The 18,711-nt window shown below is 40.2% G+C and overlaps 1 protein-coding gene across 1 annotated transcript in view; it reads left to right on the top strand.

Annotated features, from left to right (window-relative positions):
• Window positions 1-18,711, top strand: part of LOC6552082 (serine-rich adhesin for platelets) — a 39,967-nt gene that overhangs the window by 5,808 nt on the left and 15,448 nt on the right. The window contains exon 2 of the mRNA XM_001979746.3: window positions 17,487-17,642. Coding sequence (XP_001979782.3) covers window positions 17,487-17,642 — 156 coding nt within the window. The remainder of the gene's footprint in view (window positions 1-17,486; window positions 17,643-18,711) is intronic.

The raw sequence follows: 18,711 nt of genomic DNA, 5'->3' as shown, positions 1-18,711 counted from the left end.
TGGCCGCGTGTTTAGATCCACTTCCCGGCTGCCTTTGAAAGTTTTATGCCCTCACCCATCCGCCATTTGCTGGCAACTTTGCAACTGTACATAAATTTAATTTCGTTTTATGAGGAGGCGCAGCTACATCTTTCAGAACTTATAGCACACGCACACTCGAAAGGACACTCGAATTCCCTATTACATCGACCGGCAAAACCGTTAGGCATATTAAATAGTTTTACTAATGTGTAATACAACGCATATCCAAAAATAAGAGTACATTTATTGATTGCTCTGACTGCATCCACAAGAATTATTTCAATTTCAACATCCCACACTCAAGTAAAAAACTTATTTTAGACTTTATTATGATATTACACCATCATATGGTTCATATATGATACATACTCGATTTTATTAGCTTGGCTCATAAATTTCTCGATCGATTTTGCTCCGTGTATGCACCACTAATGCAATTTTATTTCCCGCTCTGCCATTTTTCATTGCAGCTAGCCCTTGGCCATTTCGCACAGTTTTCTTTTTGGGCGGCGCTTTTCGGGGGAAACTGTTTCGGTGAGTTAAGTATGAATTATGTTGTTTTAGCGCGGCTCTTCTGAGTTTGAAAACTTATTGAAATATGCGATGGCCGTGGAAGGAGCCAACTTGTGTGTGTCCTTTCGAGCTTAATTGAAAGTTCGGGCCCACTCGAGCGATGTATATGCAGCAATATGGAGGTGGAAAAGTTTTGCCTGGCTGTAAATTAGCGACAGCTGTTCTGTTGGCCAAAAGGTAACTGAATTTCCGAGGGCAGCCGTTCAATTGAATTTCCCACATTCACATTTCACGCAGCCACAAAATGTTTGTCAATCAGGAGAAAGAAGTGCGGTGAGTCTGCGGCTGACGTTTGGAAACCCGAAAATCACGCTCACCATCAGTCACATGTAGAAGTTCTATCTTCATCCTGAGAACTTTTCACGCACAACAAATTTTGCTAGTGGAAAACAAGTCTGAGGAAAGGAAGTGCAGGGAAAAAATCTAACGAACGCCAGAAATCTTTTGCAGCTGCTCATAAAAATGTCAGAAAATGTCCCATCCTTCGGAGTTGCAGTTGCTTTTGTGAGCAATTTGTTATTCGATTTTTATATGGCCATGCAAAACTTGAACAGTGGAAACTTTTCCTCCGCCAGAAGTGGAAATAGAAATACTCGCAGAAGAAGATGTGGCAGTGACTTGGCTGGCTCCACGGAAATGGCTTGAAATTGTCAGTTGCGCAATGATGCACATTAAGTGTCAAGTGCCAAAAGTTGTTGACAACAACACGAGTGAGGGATAGAGCTTTCCGCCATCGACATCCATCGTGTCATTCCCCTCAGATGCACTCCTAATATTTATTATTTATTTATTATACATCCACTCTGCGCCACTTTGCTCATTCGATTTTTGGGATTCCAAGGCGTGCTGCTTTGTGTAAGCAAATTCCATAGGGTCCAAAACCCCATCCAAAACCCCACCCACTTGTGGTTAAAGCCTTTGCACAACAATGATGCAATGAGGGCATGCTGTCGCCAATCTCGATATTTATTCACATTTACCATTCGCTTTTGTAAAATTCACTGAGTTCTACGTGCTTGCCTTTGATGTTCGTCAGAAATGCAATATGTTTTTATAACTCCTTCGCAGGCGGAGTTGCATTTGGATTATATGTTTGGAGTGCAAATAGGAAAACAGTTTGCATTTAAGCTCATGCGTTTTCATCAATAATCCAAAATAAAAACGGTGACAGCCAGTGAAAATCAGTTTTCTTCCGGGCACAAACATGATTCCTCCACTCCTTCCAAGTTCATTCAATTGGAAAAGTTGTAAAATCAACAAGTCATTGGCAAACAGCCGCTCAGACGACAGCGCAAAAAACATTGCTGTTAAAATATTTTGCTTATTTGCATACAAAAATACACACAGTGCAGTGAGATAGGTATAAAGAATGGGGTTGAATATCTACATTCAGAAAAAATGCCATGTCTTAAATAAACTGTAAAAATATTCAAAATCTCTCAATGCTTTACCAACAAATGCAACGAAATATATGTAAATGCAGCACCACTATATGCGACTCTCAAAATATATAAAGAATTAAGCGACACCTTTTATAAAATAACACATGTTGTTGCATATCTGTATAAACCATTTCACACCATTTGGTGTCGATCCGAATTAGTTGTGATAATTTCCGCCCGGCTTAAAATCCACGTACAATTTCGCTCCGTGCTGACAAGTTCCGTGGGTATGCAAACAGTTGCTGCCGGGACTGGAAATGGCTCCGGGTGGACGTGGACTGGGTGCCGGAATGGCAGACGGACGGACGGACAGGCAGCCAGCCAGGTGGCTGATGCTGCTCAAGTGCTTGAAAGAGCTCCATGGCTGGCAGCAGTGCAGAAATAACTATATTTAGAACCGGAAACGGAACCGAGCGCATCCATATGTGCTGGTGTGTCTGAAGCTTTTCTGGCAATCGAAACTGCCGGAATGGTATTTGCTATTGAAAAACATAGGAGGACGATTGGAGAGGATCGGAAGTCCGTTTCCAAAGAGTGCCAACATCAAATGAGCCGAGAAGAGTCGAGCATATTTCAAAGGGATTTGCGTGGCCACCTTGAAGCCCATCGCTTTGCCAATTCCATTTTTCTGGCCAGGCCTGAAACCAATAAGCCAGTTCAATATCACTCAAACAGAGTTTTGTTTTCCTAAATCGAAACGGGAAAGTAATAGAATTAGAAGCGTGGTTTGGCCTAAGCCAGGTGTTAACTGCAATACATTGAAAAGCTAAATGGAAGAGTTCATATAGCGATTTATGCCCTCATATACTTTCAGTCCATTTTTAAAGTCCTATTTTAGCCAGCAGCGTATACACAATTTAAATATTTTCGGACAACTCGAAAATATTTAAAACAATATTTCTCCAATTTAATTGCCAAAAGTATATTTTGCAATGTTAAATCTTTTAGAAGCAACAATAACATCGTTTCGGTCATTTTAAAAGCCAAACATGAAGGGGGCTAAATGGCAGTTAACTTTTTGTTTTGCAAATGCCAGGCGGCCGGACGGCGAACATTTTTGCAATTCTTGTGCAAATGATGCCCTCCGGAAGAGCAGGACACACGGCTCACGGCGCACATGTACTCGGGGAAAACTGGGAAATCGGAAAATGGGGAGGAGGCTGGCTGCCACACGTATCCGCAGAATCAATGTTAAGCTTGTAACGTGCAAAAATTAATGCCCAGCACGGCCAAAAGAGCTGCAAAAACTGACCACACGGGGCCAGCAGAAGCGCAACTAAAAAGCCAAAGCGGAAAATGGACCCAAAATAACGAAACGCCGAAACGCGAAAGAATATATACATGAGTATATGCAAAACAAAACCAACCGCGAAAATAATCAACGAGACGTAAAAATGCTGCCATATTTAATAGGAAATTGTGTGTGTGCAGAAGGAACAATGAAACTAAAAATTATAAATGCAAAAGCGATGCTCAAAACTCCATGAAAACCGAATGAAAATCGAAAAAGCAAACTTCGCATGAATAGATATTGCTCCTACATATGTTACATATGTACGTTATATATATGAGTGACATAGTGCGGCGAACAAGGGCTTCAAAAAGAGCAGCTATCGTGTACAATATTTGGCTACACAACTTGAATTGGCATTGTTTTTGGCCGCCATTGTTGCGTTTTTGTTGTCATTTTTAAGCCAATTTCCGTTCAATTTGACGCATCCGCCACGCTTTCCCACACCCTTTAAATGTGGAATCTTTAAGCGGAGGGGCAAATAAAATCTATTTCAGCATGGAAAGCTCGGATAACTTTCTTTGAAATAAATAATTTGTTATTTATCAATATGTGAAATAAAATAAACGTCCGACTGCAATAAACTGCTAAGCAAATCCAATCAAATTGTCTGTTAATTGCAATGACAGTCGGAAAAAGGCAGTGATAAACATTCTGCCAGGGCAATAAAACACTCCATTGGATTGCTTAATTTTATTGCAAGTAATCGAACTGTGAAAGCTAGTTCCTGCAAATGGAAATTATTTTCACCTTCTGATTTCCCTTGGCCGATTACGAAAACTAAATCTGTTCCAACGGAAAATAATCTAAGGGCTTTAATTTAACTTCACCCAGAGTCAAAAAAAAAAGAGTACAATGCTATTTTTGGTATTCCAATGCCGTTTATAATCCTACTGAAAAATAACAAACAACCCACGGCAGACAAATATAAACATATAAAGTTTATTTTACGCAATTGCACTTTACAAATCTAACAAAATTCAGACATAAAATGGAATAGTTAGAGTGCGGCTAGGAATTATATATGAAAAAGCCGACTGCATGAGTAAGCAAAAAGCCACAAAATCGGATTTAATTCTTCGTTTTTGATTCGAAAGGGAGTTAGCAAAATTCAGTTAAAGTAAACTAAAAAGTTCACTTTGTTGTAGGATCGAAGAGCTTGAACATTTGCAACTGACTGCTTTTCATAATTGAAGTATAGGTTCTTTCTACTCTGTTCTTCCGGTTTAATTGAGCACGTGTAGAGGGCATTCGTTTACATTTGTGAGCAATGATGAGTACGTTCTCAAATAACTTTAAATCCAGATTTTTTATGGAAAAGCTTATTTAAATACGTACGCTATGGACTACATTTTTGCACTATGCGCTCAATCTCATGGCCAGAAAACAATGTCCTTCGTGCCATCAGATCCGTGCACAATGATGCCAATTGCCGTTAGCGGGGGATATGCACAGTTGTTGGCCCAAATATGGGGAGTATTTGTTAATATTTTCGCCCGATAGTCGATGACAGTTGCCGGACAATGTCAACAAGGCCGGCGAATTGCATAGGTCGCTGAAAATGGCAATATGTATGGCCCATTCAGCCGGAGGGCTTGGATGGATTGGATGGATGGGATGGATGGGATGGGGGCGCATATCGATATGGCACACAGTTGTCACGCTGTTTGCCGGATAACCGTTATTATATCCTACTCCGCCTGGCTGTTTGCACGGTTGGTCCCCCTTTTGGACCTCGATCCATTTGACATTATGGCAACGCATCAACGGGCAGAGTTGGCAAACTTTCGCCCTCGCATAGGTCCGCAAATTAATTCCCGCACTCCGCCCAGAAGCCAAAACGAGGTCGTTGCGTTGCTCATCACCTTTGGTCGGTCATCGCAACTTTTAAATAAGCTCCATTCGGTGCGTTTTAATTAAAAATGGTGCCAGCAACTGCAGCTCGTTCACACTTAGAACAATTTACTCAGCATCTCGAGTGAATATATCATGTTACGCAGCCCGTTGGTATTTCTATCTCGAATTAGAAAACATATATGATCTATTCATAAAGCAAAGATAAATATTCAGGTCTTAATTTACACTTTTCTGAGTGCAGAATTTGTGCCAAAATTGACCCCTGGCTAAATGTGTGCCAGCAGAGCATTAAAGAAATTTCATTATGGCGCCAGATGGCGGCTGATCCAAACCTATGGCTGTGTGTTTAATGTTTGTACTTCCCACACACACGCACATATGCATATGAAAGCTTTATTATTCCAGTTTCTGCGGAAAGTTTCGCTGCCCCATTAAAACCGAAAAGGGAAACATCTGCAGGCCACATAGTTTAAGGGCAAAGAATTTTAATAATTCATAATGAGATGCAGGTCGAAAAGTATTTTATTGAAAAATCGCATCGCGGGGGGTGTTGAAAAGGAAAGGCAGTTTCGTGTGGCCAAAGGTAGAAAAGTTTACTCATTTTCACAGCTAACGCATATCGTTGCCTACTTATGCGGGCACGAACAAGACAAATGTGGGGGTGGCATGGCAACCACCCCTGGAACGCACACATGTTGAGCAAATATTATTGCCTTGTATTTCATTTTTATGCTGACTTCTGTCGCTGTTCCCCCCTCGACCCTCCGAAAAAAGTGTTTATTTAGCGTGTTGCAGCAACACAAATAATTGTCGAACAGCATGTTGCACGCGCATGTGTGTCTTCGTGGTTATTTACGATGCTCGTAAGACGCATAGATAAATATTAAGTATACGCAACATTGTCACGTCACAAACTAATGAAAAAGGCCTTGGGATGAAACGCTTCAGAATTTATGCTGATGGAAAACTTTAAACGATAAACCATCGATAAAACCGAACGCTGTTAGTTTTCCGAAAAATTCAACCGGCAACAGCTGGGCGAACAAGGCAAACCTAATGCATATATAGCCACCCATATATGTACACGGATCAAAATGAGACCTTTCTTGGGGTTTCATAATGAAGTATCTATGATTCTACAGTCTTATGACTGAAAGAGCTCTAGTGCTGCCATTTGGAGTAAGAGGCATACACGTCAACGAATAATTTCACATTTTCATTATGAAATCAGCAAGCTGCTGGTATATAAACTGTTTTTTTTTTTGTGTGTAGATACACATATATATGCATGCCTATCTATGTCCGTATGCCATTCCCCAAAAGTTAGCTGCTAAAGAGAAAAAACGGGAACCACTGTTTCCGAAAACTCGCTGATGCTCCTGCTGCCCCTGCTGCTCCTGCTGCTCCTGTCTGCCAGTGTCCATGTGCGCGTAAAGTCCATTAACATGAAAGGCAAACAAACAGGCAGCCAGGCCAGCGCACACTTTTGGACACTTCATAAACAAGCAGGCACAAAAAAGTGGCCCAAAACAAAGCAAGCCCCCGAAAAAGCGAATTTCCCGCTGCAGTTTGCAGGCGAAAAACTTTCCAAGAAGAGTGTACACATTTTGAGCCAGAATTTTGCGGCGGAAAATTCGATTTTTGGCCACAAGCTAAACGTAAACCGAACTAGAATTATATTAATTGAAGCATACCACAGGGGAGAATGCAGGTAGTGTACGAAAATACCTTGAATTGATTTGGTTATTAATTGCGAGCAAACAATGTCTAATGCAAACCCCTTGATTAAACGGAACATGTAATTTTACGTCGAGAACTCATCAGTGAATTTCCTTTATATTTCAGGTGTCGGAAACTGAAGAACTCCCAAGGTTGCGGGCCCAAAAGGTAAGAGATCTGGGGCTAATTGAAGGGGCAACTAAGGAAACTAGCAAATAGCTGGAATTCGGACAATTATTGTTCCCAGCATTGGTCAGGTCACGCCCTTAAGCCAATCAACTAAGTCAACAATACGCATACGCCATGTATGCCCAACATACACACGCCGGCTGACCCGACACGAAAATTCAAGGCTTAAAATCTAACCAAATAAAGGGATTGCGATTGTGATTGTGTGGGGCAGCAGACTGACAATTATTATGGGAAATGTTTTTTGGGCCTGGGAACGTTTCATTGAATACAATGGCATTAACAACAATAACAAAGATGCGCACACAATCGAGCAAATATTTAGTGAAGGGAAATAATTTCTAATAGGTTTTCCTTCCAATTGAAATCGGATATTATGTCTGGATGAGGGTTCGTGTGTGCCTGTGTGCGTGTGTGTGTGTAAGTGGCTGATTGTGTTTACGCAATGTTTGGTAGAATTACACACAACTCCATGCAAATATTTGCTCTTCCTTTGGTTTTGGGCTACAACTTTTTAATTAAATATATAGATATATGCCGCACTACAGCTGCTAAGCGATGGCTTAATAATAATAAAGAGTATATTGTTTTTCATTTAATTTGGCTCAGCGCTGGGCTTTAAGTCGATGCCCCTATCCAGTCATTAGTTATGCAAAGCACAGACCAACCAGTAAATTAACCCAAACTAATTTCCAATGGGGCCCAAGAATTTAACCATCAACTGACGTTAAAGTTTGTCGGGGCGAAATAAAGCTGTTGTGCCGCACAAAAAAAAGGAAAATGATTGTGAGCAAATATTCCGGGCGGCACGAAGTTCCTTCAGCTCCAAGGAACCAAGCTATATGCATACTCGTACATGTGTGTTTATTTCACACCTGAAGTGTGATGAAAATATGACAACAGCACAGAAGACAGGTGCCGAGTGAAAATTCTCCTGCTCTCTCGGCATCTTGAACGTGTGACTGTGGGGCATTCGTGCTTGAAGAGTTTTCTCCAGCGCTCTGCAAACAAACATAACTTCAAGTTTTTCTTTTGCACATTGCCATCCAGTTTCTGTGATTGCACTTTGAAAAACATCAACATAAAAAAGGTGTCCATGATTATGCTGATTTTCCACAAACTGTTTCCATTCACAAAAAGCAAATTTTTCAAGGAATTTTAAAGAACTTGTTTTACTACGTCATAAAGAAATTCTAGAAAAACGTTACAAAATCTCACTTGCAGGATTTTTCGGAAATATAATTTCACATTTAAACTTAAAATATACATTTATTACATTTAATAGTCCCCGGCTTACATTGTTATTTGCCAAGTGCATAGTCCTTGGCTTTTGCCCAACATTGCAGATATCAAAATCATGGTCGTTTGCTGATACCGATATTGTTTTCATCCATCGGCAGCACTTTGATTGAAAATGCAAATAGCAAAAATAGTTGGCAAATATGTACAATCAGTTTGGCATTCGGCAAGCAGACTTCTAGCAGCCTTCCACTCCCAATAACTGACACTCGAATAATCTTTGCCCCTTCATCGTGATAATCAACTTAATCGACAGCATTCCCTTGCAGACGTCAAAAATCCGACAAGTCACCCAAGTTTATCCAACCTTCAATCTTCATATTATGTTAGTTCCCTCCTATTTATAAGCATTAGCTCGATCATCCAGTGGGAGCAATATACACACGTGCAATAAAGGAAAAATGTTCATTTAATGCTGTATGAGAGCAAATATTTTTATGGCCTTGACAAATCAGTTTTCCTGGTATTTTTTATAATAAGCAGCGTGACAAAACGGCAAACTCACCCACACAAAAGTCAATTGATTGGGCAGCTGCCGAAATTCCTTGGGGGCAGAGGGCGCAGCTAGATGGCAAAAAATAGAAGCCGTGCAAAATTCATTCAAACATGGCCCAGATTGATTTTGGAAACGAAAAAGCACATCAAGTCGGCGCGCTACGTATGTACAGTTGCGGTCAAACTACTAGAACTCCTAATTAAATCAGTTTTATTGCAAAATATTGGCTTAAAATAAAAAGATTTTACTTGTAAAACTTATAGTCTTAATTTAGTTTTTCAATAAATAATGAAGCGCTAAAAGCTAATTTGGACTTTAGCTGCCAATAACTTGTATATGAGACTTCGATATGAGAAATTTAATTTGCAATACTAGTATTTTGGCATTGGTTGTATGAGGTCCCGGGATATATTTCAAACACACTCACGGCACGGCAAAGAAAAAAGACCAAATTTCAGTGGCCTTTTGTGAGGCGGTTTTCTTGTTGCGACAGCGACACGGCATTTATAAAAATCATACGCCCCGTTGTACCAGCAGCACACGGCAAGTGTGCTGGCAGGACAAAGGCAAACGGCAATATATTCGTATCGCTTGTCAGCCAACATGTTCGCGAACGATTTCCGCATACGTAATGTTGATTTTGACAAAAACTGTCGCCTTCCCGGTGGAGGCTGGGGGCTCATAAAAACATTGGTTCCTTGGTTCCGGAAGCGTTCGAAGTTCGAAGCGGCAAATCAGAATGAATATCCATCATTAACAGGCCTAATCCACTTGCTGTCAATGCGCTGAAGTGTGAAGGATCCGCCCAGTTAAGCAAATCACTTGGCCATTGTCTGCGTGGCTTTCACCTTGTCAACTTTTTCGACTTGTTACCCATAATTAGAGGTGGCGGTTGAGACCTAACACGAAGAATCAAAGATCAATTCATTGACAGTAAGTCAAGGAAACTTGATTTTTATTGAATAAACCTAAAAAAAATCGTATCTAAATCAAAATAACCAAAATCTATAAATCATTCTGAAACTGCCAATTACAGTAGCCCAGTTATAGCCTTAACAATCTTTGCTCATTTATTTACTTTTCCAACCAAGAGATATACAAATCCTGATTTATTTTGGGAAATCATTGTGTTAAAACTTAAAGAATAGTGTTCACCTGCTGTCTTCAAATTTAAATAAAGATAAAAGCTGCTAAAGCCTTCATTTAATTTGTCCCACAAAAAGATACCAGCTCAGAGTTGAAAGTTGTCTTTCGGCAACGCTTACACCTACGAACACATAAAACGCACGTCAAATGCGACAGGAAAACTTCAGGTCGACAATTGAAGGGGCGTGTGTGAGTGTTTAAGTGGGGGGAGGGGGCGTGTTCGTGGACAAGTCCTTCAATCGCTGACGGAAAAACTTTGCCCAATTTAAGAAGGCACAAAAAGAACCGAGTGTGCGAGGGAAAAGGTGCACAGAGAACTAACGCGCCATCAATTTTATTGCTAGGTTCTCTAAAAATGTGTGTGCTTTGAGCTACAAGATTTTATTACATTTCTGACAGCCTTTGATCAGAAATAGTATGTTCCTAAACCAATATATCCTATTAAGCCTCACTTTGATTCGATGGTTATTGTTCTTAGTGTAAGACCCGAAAGAGATCAGGTATTAGTCAAGCTTAGACAGAAACCGGCCAAGTTGGAGTGTCTTTGGCCAATCGCCCCTCGTCACTTGGCAACGATTTCGAGCCTCAGACTGTCAATCAGCTTTTTTTTTGTCGTATCTTAGTCAAAAGGAAAAAATCGAGACAAGCAAACCAACTAATTGGTTGAAATGCAGAGCAGATTTTTTAGGGGCTGCCAAAAAGTTTCACGCTTATTACACCAAAGCGAAACAAACGCGAAGCAAAAAATGATGCAAAACTGGTGAGAAATTCATGATTCATTAGAAAAGTCAGGCCAAGCAAGTGCGTAACTTTTCAGCCACGTCCATTTCACCCACTGGCAGTTGGCGTGGCTAATTTAAATTCTTTTGCCGCCGCCAAAGACGCAACCACCGCGCCACCGAAGGCGGACTCCTATTGAAAGTAGTCGGGCATGACAGCTCCTTAAGCGCCTGAGTGATTGACATCAAAAAGGTCTACGGCAGAGTGAGCAGATAATATAATGAGCGCCAACGCACTGCGAAAAACCTACTAGCGTAAATATTAATTAGGCCAAAAGCGAGGAATTCCTTTATGTGATTATGAGTGGGGAGATCAATAAATCCAAATTCTTTAAAAGAAAAACAAACTTACATTATTAAAACAAAGGCATTATTTTCCAAAAAAAAAAAAGAGCAACATTGAAATTCTCTGAGTGCACGTACTGCATGTACGCTTGTGGGGCATATAATTAAAATTGCTCATCATTAGGAATTTGTAAATTTTCCCAAGCTTGTTGCCAAAAGTTAAGGCAGCCAATGCCGAAAGATTGAATGAGAGGGCAGTTTGTCCAAGCGGTTTTTCGTGTTGTCCCTCAAAAGGAAGTGCTCTAAGCCCACTAATGACACACAGAAGTAAAGCCGCCCAAGGATGGGCGAAAATGCCCATACTTCCGCAGAGTTGCTAAGGACAACGCTCTCGACACTTGTTCAAAGGCAATTTAAAAATATAAACCCGGCATCAGAGCGCAGACCATTCTTCAGGTTTCCCGGGACAACAAAGAAAAGAGTCTTCAGTTTTCCGTTTTTTGGCCATCAAATATTGTGTGAAATGAAAGCCCAACCTATACCAAAACCCAAAACCATCCCATCTGACAAGCGACTTAAGCAACTGGCTAACAAATCTCACTAAATGCGAAGACAAAAGTAAATGAAATTGCACTAAATCTATGGGGAATTTGTCTTTGGAAAATTTCAACCTTTTGGCCCAAAATCGGAGGGGTTTCCGTGGATCCTTCAAGGATTTCGGAGCTGGGCTGAACTGGGCTGAGCTGGGCCGGGCTGCCATCATCAAAAAGGTACGAACAGGCCTAGGCCAAAGTGATAAACCGTTTCCAGTGACACTGCATATAAATCTGCGACAAAGTTGCGTCTGCCACGGATAGCTCCAAAATCGTGCCGGATTTGTCACGCCAAATCGCTGGAAACGCTTTGGCCTTGTTTATGCCAACTTTCCTCCCACTTTTCCCTATTTTAGCTACCGAATTTCGCACAACAACAGCAATGCGAGTGAGAGAGAGATGGTCGTAAATCTTTGAGTAGCTTATCTCCAACAAAACTGTGCGCTTTTTTAATTCGCTGGGAAAATGTATGCAAAACAGGGCCAGGAATATCAAGAAGAAATGAAACCGAAAAATGCACAGAGAAAATGCTAAATGTTTATTTAAAATGAGGCACATGCTCTACGCGGGGCGGGGCATATTATTTATAGAAGAAAGTCGGGATAACAGCTCTGGAAATTAGGTTAGCAAAGGCAATGTTTCACATTCCGCTTCCGTTTTTCCTTTGGCCAAAACTTAGATCAACAACTTGTAAGCCGCTTTCCACTCGACACCCGCACCGAAAACATATAAAAAAGCAGGAAAAACAAAAGCCAGAAATCCGCTTTCACATTTCCCAGCCATTTATCATAAAATGCCAACACAATGCCACCGATATGCAGACAAAACCAAATTCGAAGATTTTGTCTTCAAGTTGATAAACGAGATGTCACCGAAAGAATGTTGTGTTCTAGAATTAACACCTAACACCTAACAATTCGCCGAAGCGAATAACAAATCGGTTTATTGAAGGGGACCAAGTACAGCAAACAACATCAAAGTTTTGCATCTAATTTGCCATTGTTTTGACTGGTAATTAGGGTCTATGGTGAACGTAGAAATCAAAACACGAATAACAATGATAAATCTGCAGCAAGATAATTCGATGAATTCATCAGACTCTGATGTGCCAAAAAATAATTGCATGCAAATTTATTTTAATGCATATTTACCCTCGTAATTGCTGCAAATTTACGTTTCATTTAATCGACATTGTCAGGGGGTCGAAAGCAGACCGAACGAACAGCAAGGTGAGGTGGTCGACCATGGAAATACCCTATAACTTCATTCATTTTATTTATTTGGTAATTAAAAATATTTTTAATAAGTGTATGATTTAAACAAATATTTTTTAGCTGCTTTTATATATACTTTAGGCATATAAATCCGAATATACAGCAGCAGTCCAATTATATTTCATAAATTTTTAGCGCTCGCCACATATAAGCCATTTTATGAAAACATTGATTTATATTTTTGCAAGTGGCCAGCTCAACTATTTTCCTAGTATATACAAACTATATATTGGAACACCCGATTTATTAGTATCAATTAAACAGATAATCCCACCGAAGTTGACATCTTTATGAGCTCTGCCAGCCTCTTCAGATACGGAATATACCCCTTTTTTGCTGCCGGCAGTCAAATGGCGACCATGAAAAAGCGGCAAACAGATTATAACTCCCAACTGACATTTGGGACTTTATTATTTGGCCATTGAAAAATGCGGGACTATCCGCGGAGTGGCATTTTTTCTCTGTTGGCTTTTCTGAGGGGTTTCGGGCTGGGTACCCAAGTGGATTTTAATTTTTCAAAGTTAAACAGCGTCGGCGACCCTTTCCTTTCTCCCACCGCCAAAGGACCTCGCCTGACTGGACACTGGGAATCGTGGAGCGAGCCATGTTTGCATGAATGCCGAGACCGGAGCTCCATTGTTTACCTTCGCGACTTTGCACTGATTGATCCCTTGGGAGGCTCAGCGCGCCTCGGATTCGCGGGCTGCGATGGCTATAATTAATTTCGCTTTTTGATTTGCGATTTGTGACCGGCAAAAGCATCGAATTGTCACGTAATTATATTTGCGTTAATGATGTTTTGGGCCGCGTTGTCGCGACGGCCAGCGGAAAAGTCAATTAATATTTTTGGTGTGCGAACAACAATTTAGACCGCTGTGGCGCTGGTCGACTTTAATTAAAATGCTTTTGGCCGTCGTTTCACTGCATGCTGGGATTTTTAATTTTCATTGAAATCGTGACAACCGATTTTATTCCCCGTCTTTATTTGCATTCCACTCATTCCTTTTTTCACATGTACATATTTTTGCGGGCACGCGACTTTAACATCAGCCAGAATTGGCCGAAATGGCCAGAAAAATGTTTGACCATTAAATTATTTAAGCCTTAATTGGCAGTTAATCTCACCTTAATTTTATCGTGCCAAACTTGTTTTGGCTTCATTACCATTTGGATTCGCAACTGAAACTGAGTGTTTATTAATGCATATTGAGATTATTCGAAACTCTTGTGCAGCACAAGGGATAAATTATAGAAATATGTGACTGCTAGATAAATATTTATATAAAATAACGATCAGTCATTTAAAGAAAGCGATTCATTATTATTTAAGTCCAAACAAGTAGTACACACCACTATTTTTATTATTATTCTGTAAGCTAATACCATACATGGGTATAATTCTTGTAGTTTGAAGTGAAATTCCAAAATGAAAATGTGAACAAGCTAAAATAACATCACATAACAAGTTAATAGACAACACGAGTGCATTCTAAATTTTCAAGTTGTCCGGCTCTTGACAGTCACGCTCCATGGCTGATATTATTCCACAGCACACTCTACATAAAACATATATAAATATATCCATAAAATATATATAAATATATGTATATATTAAACAAGTTTGTCTATAAAAGGGTACGATTACAGATGTGTTGCACTCAACCGTCGGCTGCATTTTCTCGTCCACTTGGCTGGAGTAAAATTGAGGTGTAGTTTCTCTATGGGAAAATTTAGTAAAACTAAATATTAAACGTATTAAAACGTGTTACTTAAACGCCATTTTGCTTGTAGCTAAACAAGACGAATTCTCACATTTTTGGGCTTAAAGTTAATAGTGAAGAATATATACGAGACCTTCCTGCTGGGCATCGGTATGAATTACTAGTAATGGCGAGCAGTATAAATTAAATTTCATTACATGACGACGACGACGTCAATTAAAAGCATGTAAAACTCAATCGGCTATGACGTTTTTTAAATGCAGCCAAGCCATCATCAAGGAGAATCAGATCCACGGCCCGGGGGGAAAATAATGGGAGGTGGTCGGTGGAGCATTGACGTTGGCTTAATGAGTTGGCAAATGGCTGATAAAAATGCAGAGTGAATATGAAAATCGCTGGCGCTGACACTCGTGACGTCGTGACGCGGCGCAAAGTTCTCGAAACTGACAGGAAACATTGATAAAAGCGGCAACTGACATTGCGTAATGATGGTGCGCCTTAATAGCCGGCTCATTAAACCAGGCGTGCATTAAAAGACATAAAAACAGGACACAATCAGCAGCAAACAACAGAAAACATGATAATAAATAGGTGGTACTTGTATGTAAAAAATCACGATGCAATTGCGCACAAAAAGTGAATTAACATCCATCATAGAGAGCGATTTTTTAATCTAACTTACTGCGCCGGCCATATTTCACATTCGGTGATATTAAAAATCTAATTAAAACTTAAACAGCATTCGGCATTATACACTCGCAGTGCGGAGGCATTTTCGCAGTAAAAACTCGTTTAAGCCAAAAGCCCATTAACAATTATGACTTTCCTTTGCCGCCCAAGTAGTTGAAACTTGAAAAGAGGAAAATGCACTGCCAGTGACGCAGGCACTGCCTTTTCTTTATCCCCACCCACCCCTTCGCTTTGTCATAAGTCGTCGACAGTTTTTGTCCGGCTGCCCGACTTTCCCGATTCACAAACTTATATATTACTATATATATTAAATATATATATGGAATGCAGAAGCAGCAACATCGGTGGCAACAACGCTTCGGCTTTGGCTTTGGCTCTGGCTTTGCTTCATTTTCAGTTTTACTTTTTCAAGTTTTAATTCTTTGAATTTTAATGACTTCTCGTAATAAGTTTTCATTTCTCATAATTTCTTGGGTTAATAGAATCTCTGCAGTTTTATGTGTATGGCTGCTGCCACACTCCATGTAGAGCAACTTTAAGTTCCATGACCGTGGGCTCTGTGTCGATTAAGAATTTTCAGACCCATTAAGATTAAACAAAAGCACAATGCACTTGAGCTACAACTGAAATCGAGGGATACCAGGTGTCTACTAACACTGGTACATCAAAATTGCCTAACCTTTTAGGGATTTCCTATCATCAATCGCTAAAATAAAATCCCTTAACTTTAAGCTCTACAGCTTAGACCCATTAGTATTTATATTTTCTCATGCCTAAAATAGAAATTCAAATACAAATAATATTGATTTTAGTAACAAGGTTATAAACCTACTCATTGAGCAGCGAATCGAAAACAAAAACTAAACCAATTTAAGACCACTGTGCCCTGCTCATTGAAACTTTTTTTGTTACGAAAACTATAAGAAAATGGCAGAAACTATAATTATGGAGTTGACACAAAGTCAGGCAGCAGTTACAGCGACCAGTGAAAAAAGCAGACGACAATAATGACTCGGACGAGTCAAGAAGCGATGGAGGATGGAGGGATGGAGGATGGGGTCCTGCGGCACGGCGAAACAGGACTATGTGGAGTCCTTGGCAGCCATGAATCGTATCGGAGGGGAAGCACTAGAAATGCATAAAAGTCGGACTGCATAAAGCGCAGCAGGACCGCAGCAGTTGACATTTATGTGGCACTGTCACTGCTGGCTTAAAGTGAACTTGGCCAACTCAAAATGGGCGGTGTAATGGGTGGGCTAGTAACGTGGTGCGAATGGGCAGTGAGTGGGCACATCTTGGGGGTCCAGTCCTTGAGCAGCGCTAAATACTTGGCTTCTGATTGCAGCGCTCGGCGGTTGTGGCTAATCATAAATTCAAAAGCGACAAAAGTGCAACAGCAGTAACAATTAACTTATTAAATGGCGGAGACAAAAGCGAGGAATGTGAGCATGGAAATCGTGGAAATGAAACCGAACGAGGCGTGAAGATGACTTCTAGGGGGTGAAAAAAGTTGTCGCGGAATGGAAATGAAAATGGGGACATTTCCTCATGCAATACACCTTCCTGCTCACTCTGCACAAGCTTAATATAATTTATCGGCTCTCGAAGGAAATTTCACTTACATTCCCTTGGGGATAAGCCTCCTTCTGCAATTGCTTATCCATAATAAATTTTAATGGAATTATCAAAATTTACAAATAACTTTTCATCGTAGTTTATTTTATATGTATTTTTCTGTTACTAATTATGTTTTCTAATAAATACTCTTAGCTCTCCCTGCCGCCTAGCACTCATTATTAGTTATATTACTCTTTAATTATTCTGTTGCACAGTGTACAAGTCACCTCCTACAAAAGACACTCTCTGATTACTCGAGACATTTGCTAATTAGCGAAATTGATTTGAGTTTTATGGTGCGCAAAATTGCGCTGCCTGTGAAGTGGGGGAACTTGGGACTGGGTGAGGAGAAGCAAGTCTAATTGAAAGTAAATGTTTTCCGTGAAATTCACCGAGTGGCGTTTAGAAATCAAACTGTTTTGCCCTGGGACAGGGAATTTCAAGCAAATATCTTAACACTTATATCCGTTCTTTCCGGCACTCTCTCTTTGCAGCTGTTGTGACATTTTTTTGGCAAAGCAGAAACGCAGTGGCGCCAAAGACGCCGCCATTTTCACAGCTCGACAAAATGGCGACAAGGACATCCACATCCAGTTGGCTCTGCCGCCTGCTGCTATTCGGCTTTTGCATTGGCGCCGCCGCCGCCCGAGGTAAATATCCATAAACATTTATACAAATTCATTCGCAGCTCCATCGCATAAAATGCGCCGGCATAGATAGCTTTTGTGGCTTAAAAAAATACCCATATATACTATATAGTCGGGTGCATCCGCCAAATGAAAACAGCAACGGCACCTGCGGCCTTATGGTGTACAAAAACTAATTATGTATCTGTCAAAATCGAACGGGCAAACAATGCCTTCCGCTTGTTTCGGCGTGTGCATCCAATACCGCACATAAATATTATTAATTAATCTGATAGTTTCGCTTTAAAAACGGCATGAAATGCAATTAAATTTATTTTATGGGTATGGGCACGAATCATTGCATATGAAGTACAGAGTTTTTAAAGAGAAATAATTTAACCCATAATTTATTGATTCTTTTAGAATGCGATTTAGCCAATTTATCAAATCATAAGTTACTATCTATGTACCTATTAAATATCCATGTTAGTTATAGATATTAGATGATATTCAGAAAAACTTGCTGAGCGAAGGAAGTGCCAGTACCAACTAAACTGGAATAGTATCGGTATCAAATCACACGAAAACAGGATGAATTTCCACCTGCATTTTTCCTGCATGAATCATCAACAAAATCCCCAAATCAACTAAAATAATGCACAAAGTGGCAGAGTCAAAAAAACCAGACGACACATATATATATTTATCAAAACGGTGTTGCAGTTGACGGTTGAAAAGAATTTCACGTGATACCAGTGGACGGTTTAAAAATCAAAAATTCCATGAATCGAAGAGGGGCGGCTGGCAATCATGCGAATTTTATTGCAATATTGCGACAATTTTTATTAAAATTTTAGAATTTTCAATTTATTTAGCACTTGAACCAGCAGTCGGTCCGCCCGGGCGCCAGAATTTGGCTCTTTGATTTGTTGCAGCTGCGTGATATTTGGTCAGCAGATATTGGCCAGTAACGGAACGGACACTGTACGTGATTTGATTTCGCTTTACATGCCGGACTCTTTCCGTTTAGTCAGCACAATATCGCCGCTGGCAAGTCGAAGTATTCTGTAGTTTTTTCGAAATTTGAGGGATG

Source organism: Drosophila erecta, unplaced genomic scaffold (genome assembly GCF_003286155.1).
Source record: "Drosophila erecta strain 14021-0224.00,06,07 unplaced genomic scaffold, DereRS2 tig00000000-arrow-pilon, whole genome shotgun sequence".
NCBI lineage: Eukaryota > Metazoa > Arthropoda > Insecta > Diptera > Drosophilidae > Drosophila > Drosophila erecta.
The sequence above is the reverse complement of the archived record's forward strand: the minus strand, read 5'-3'. Positions and strand labels throughout refer to the sequence as shown.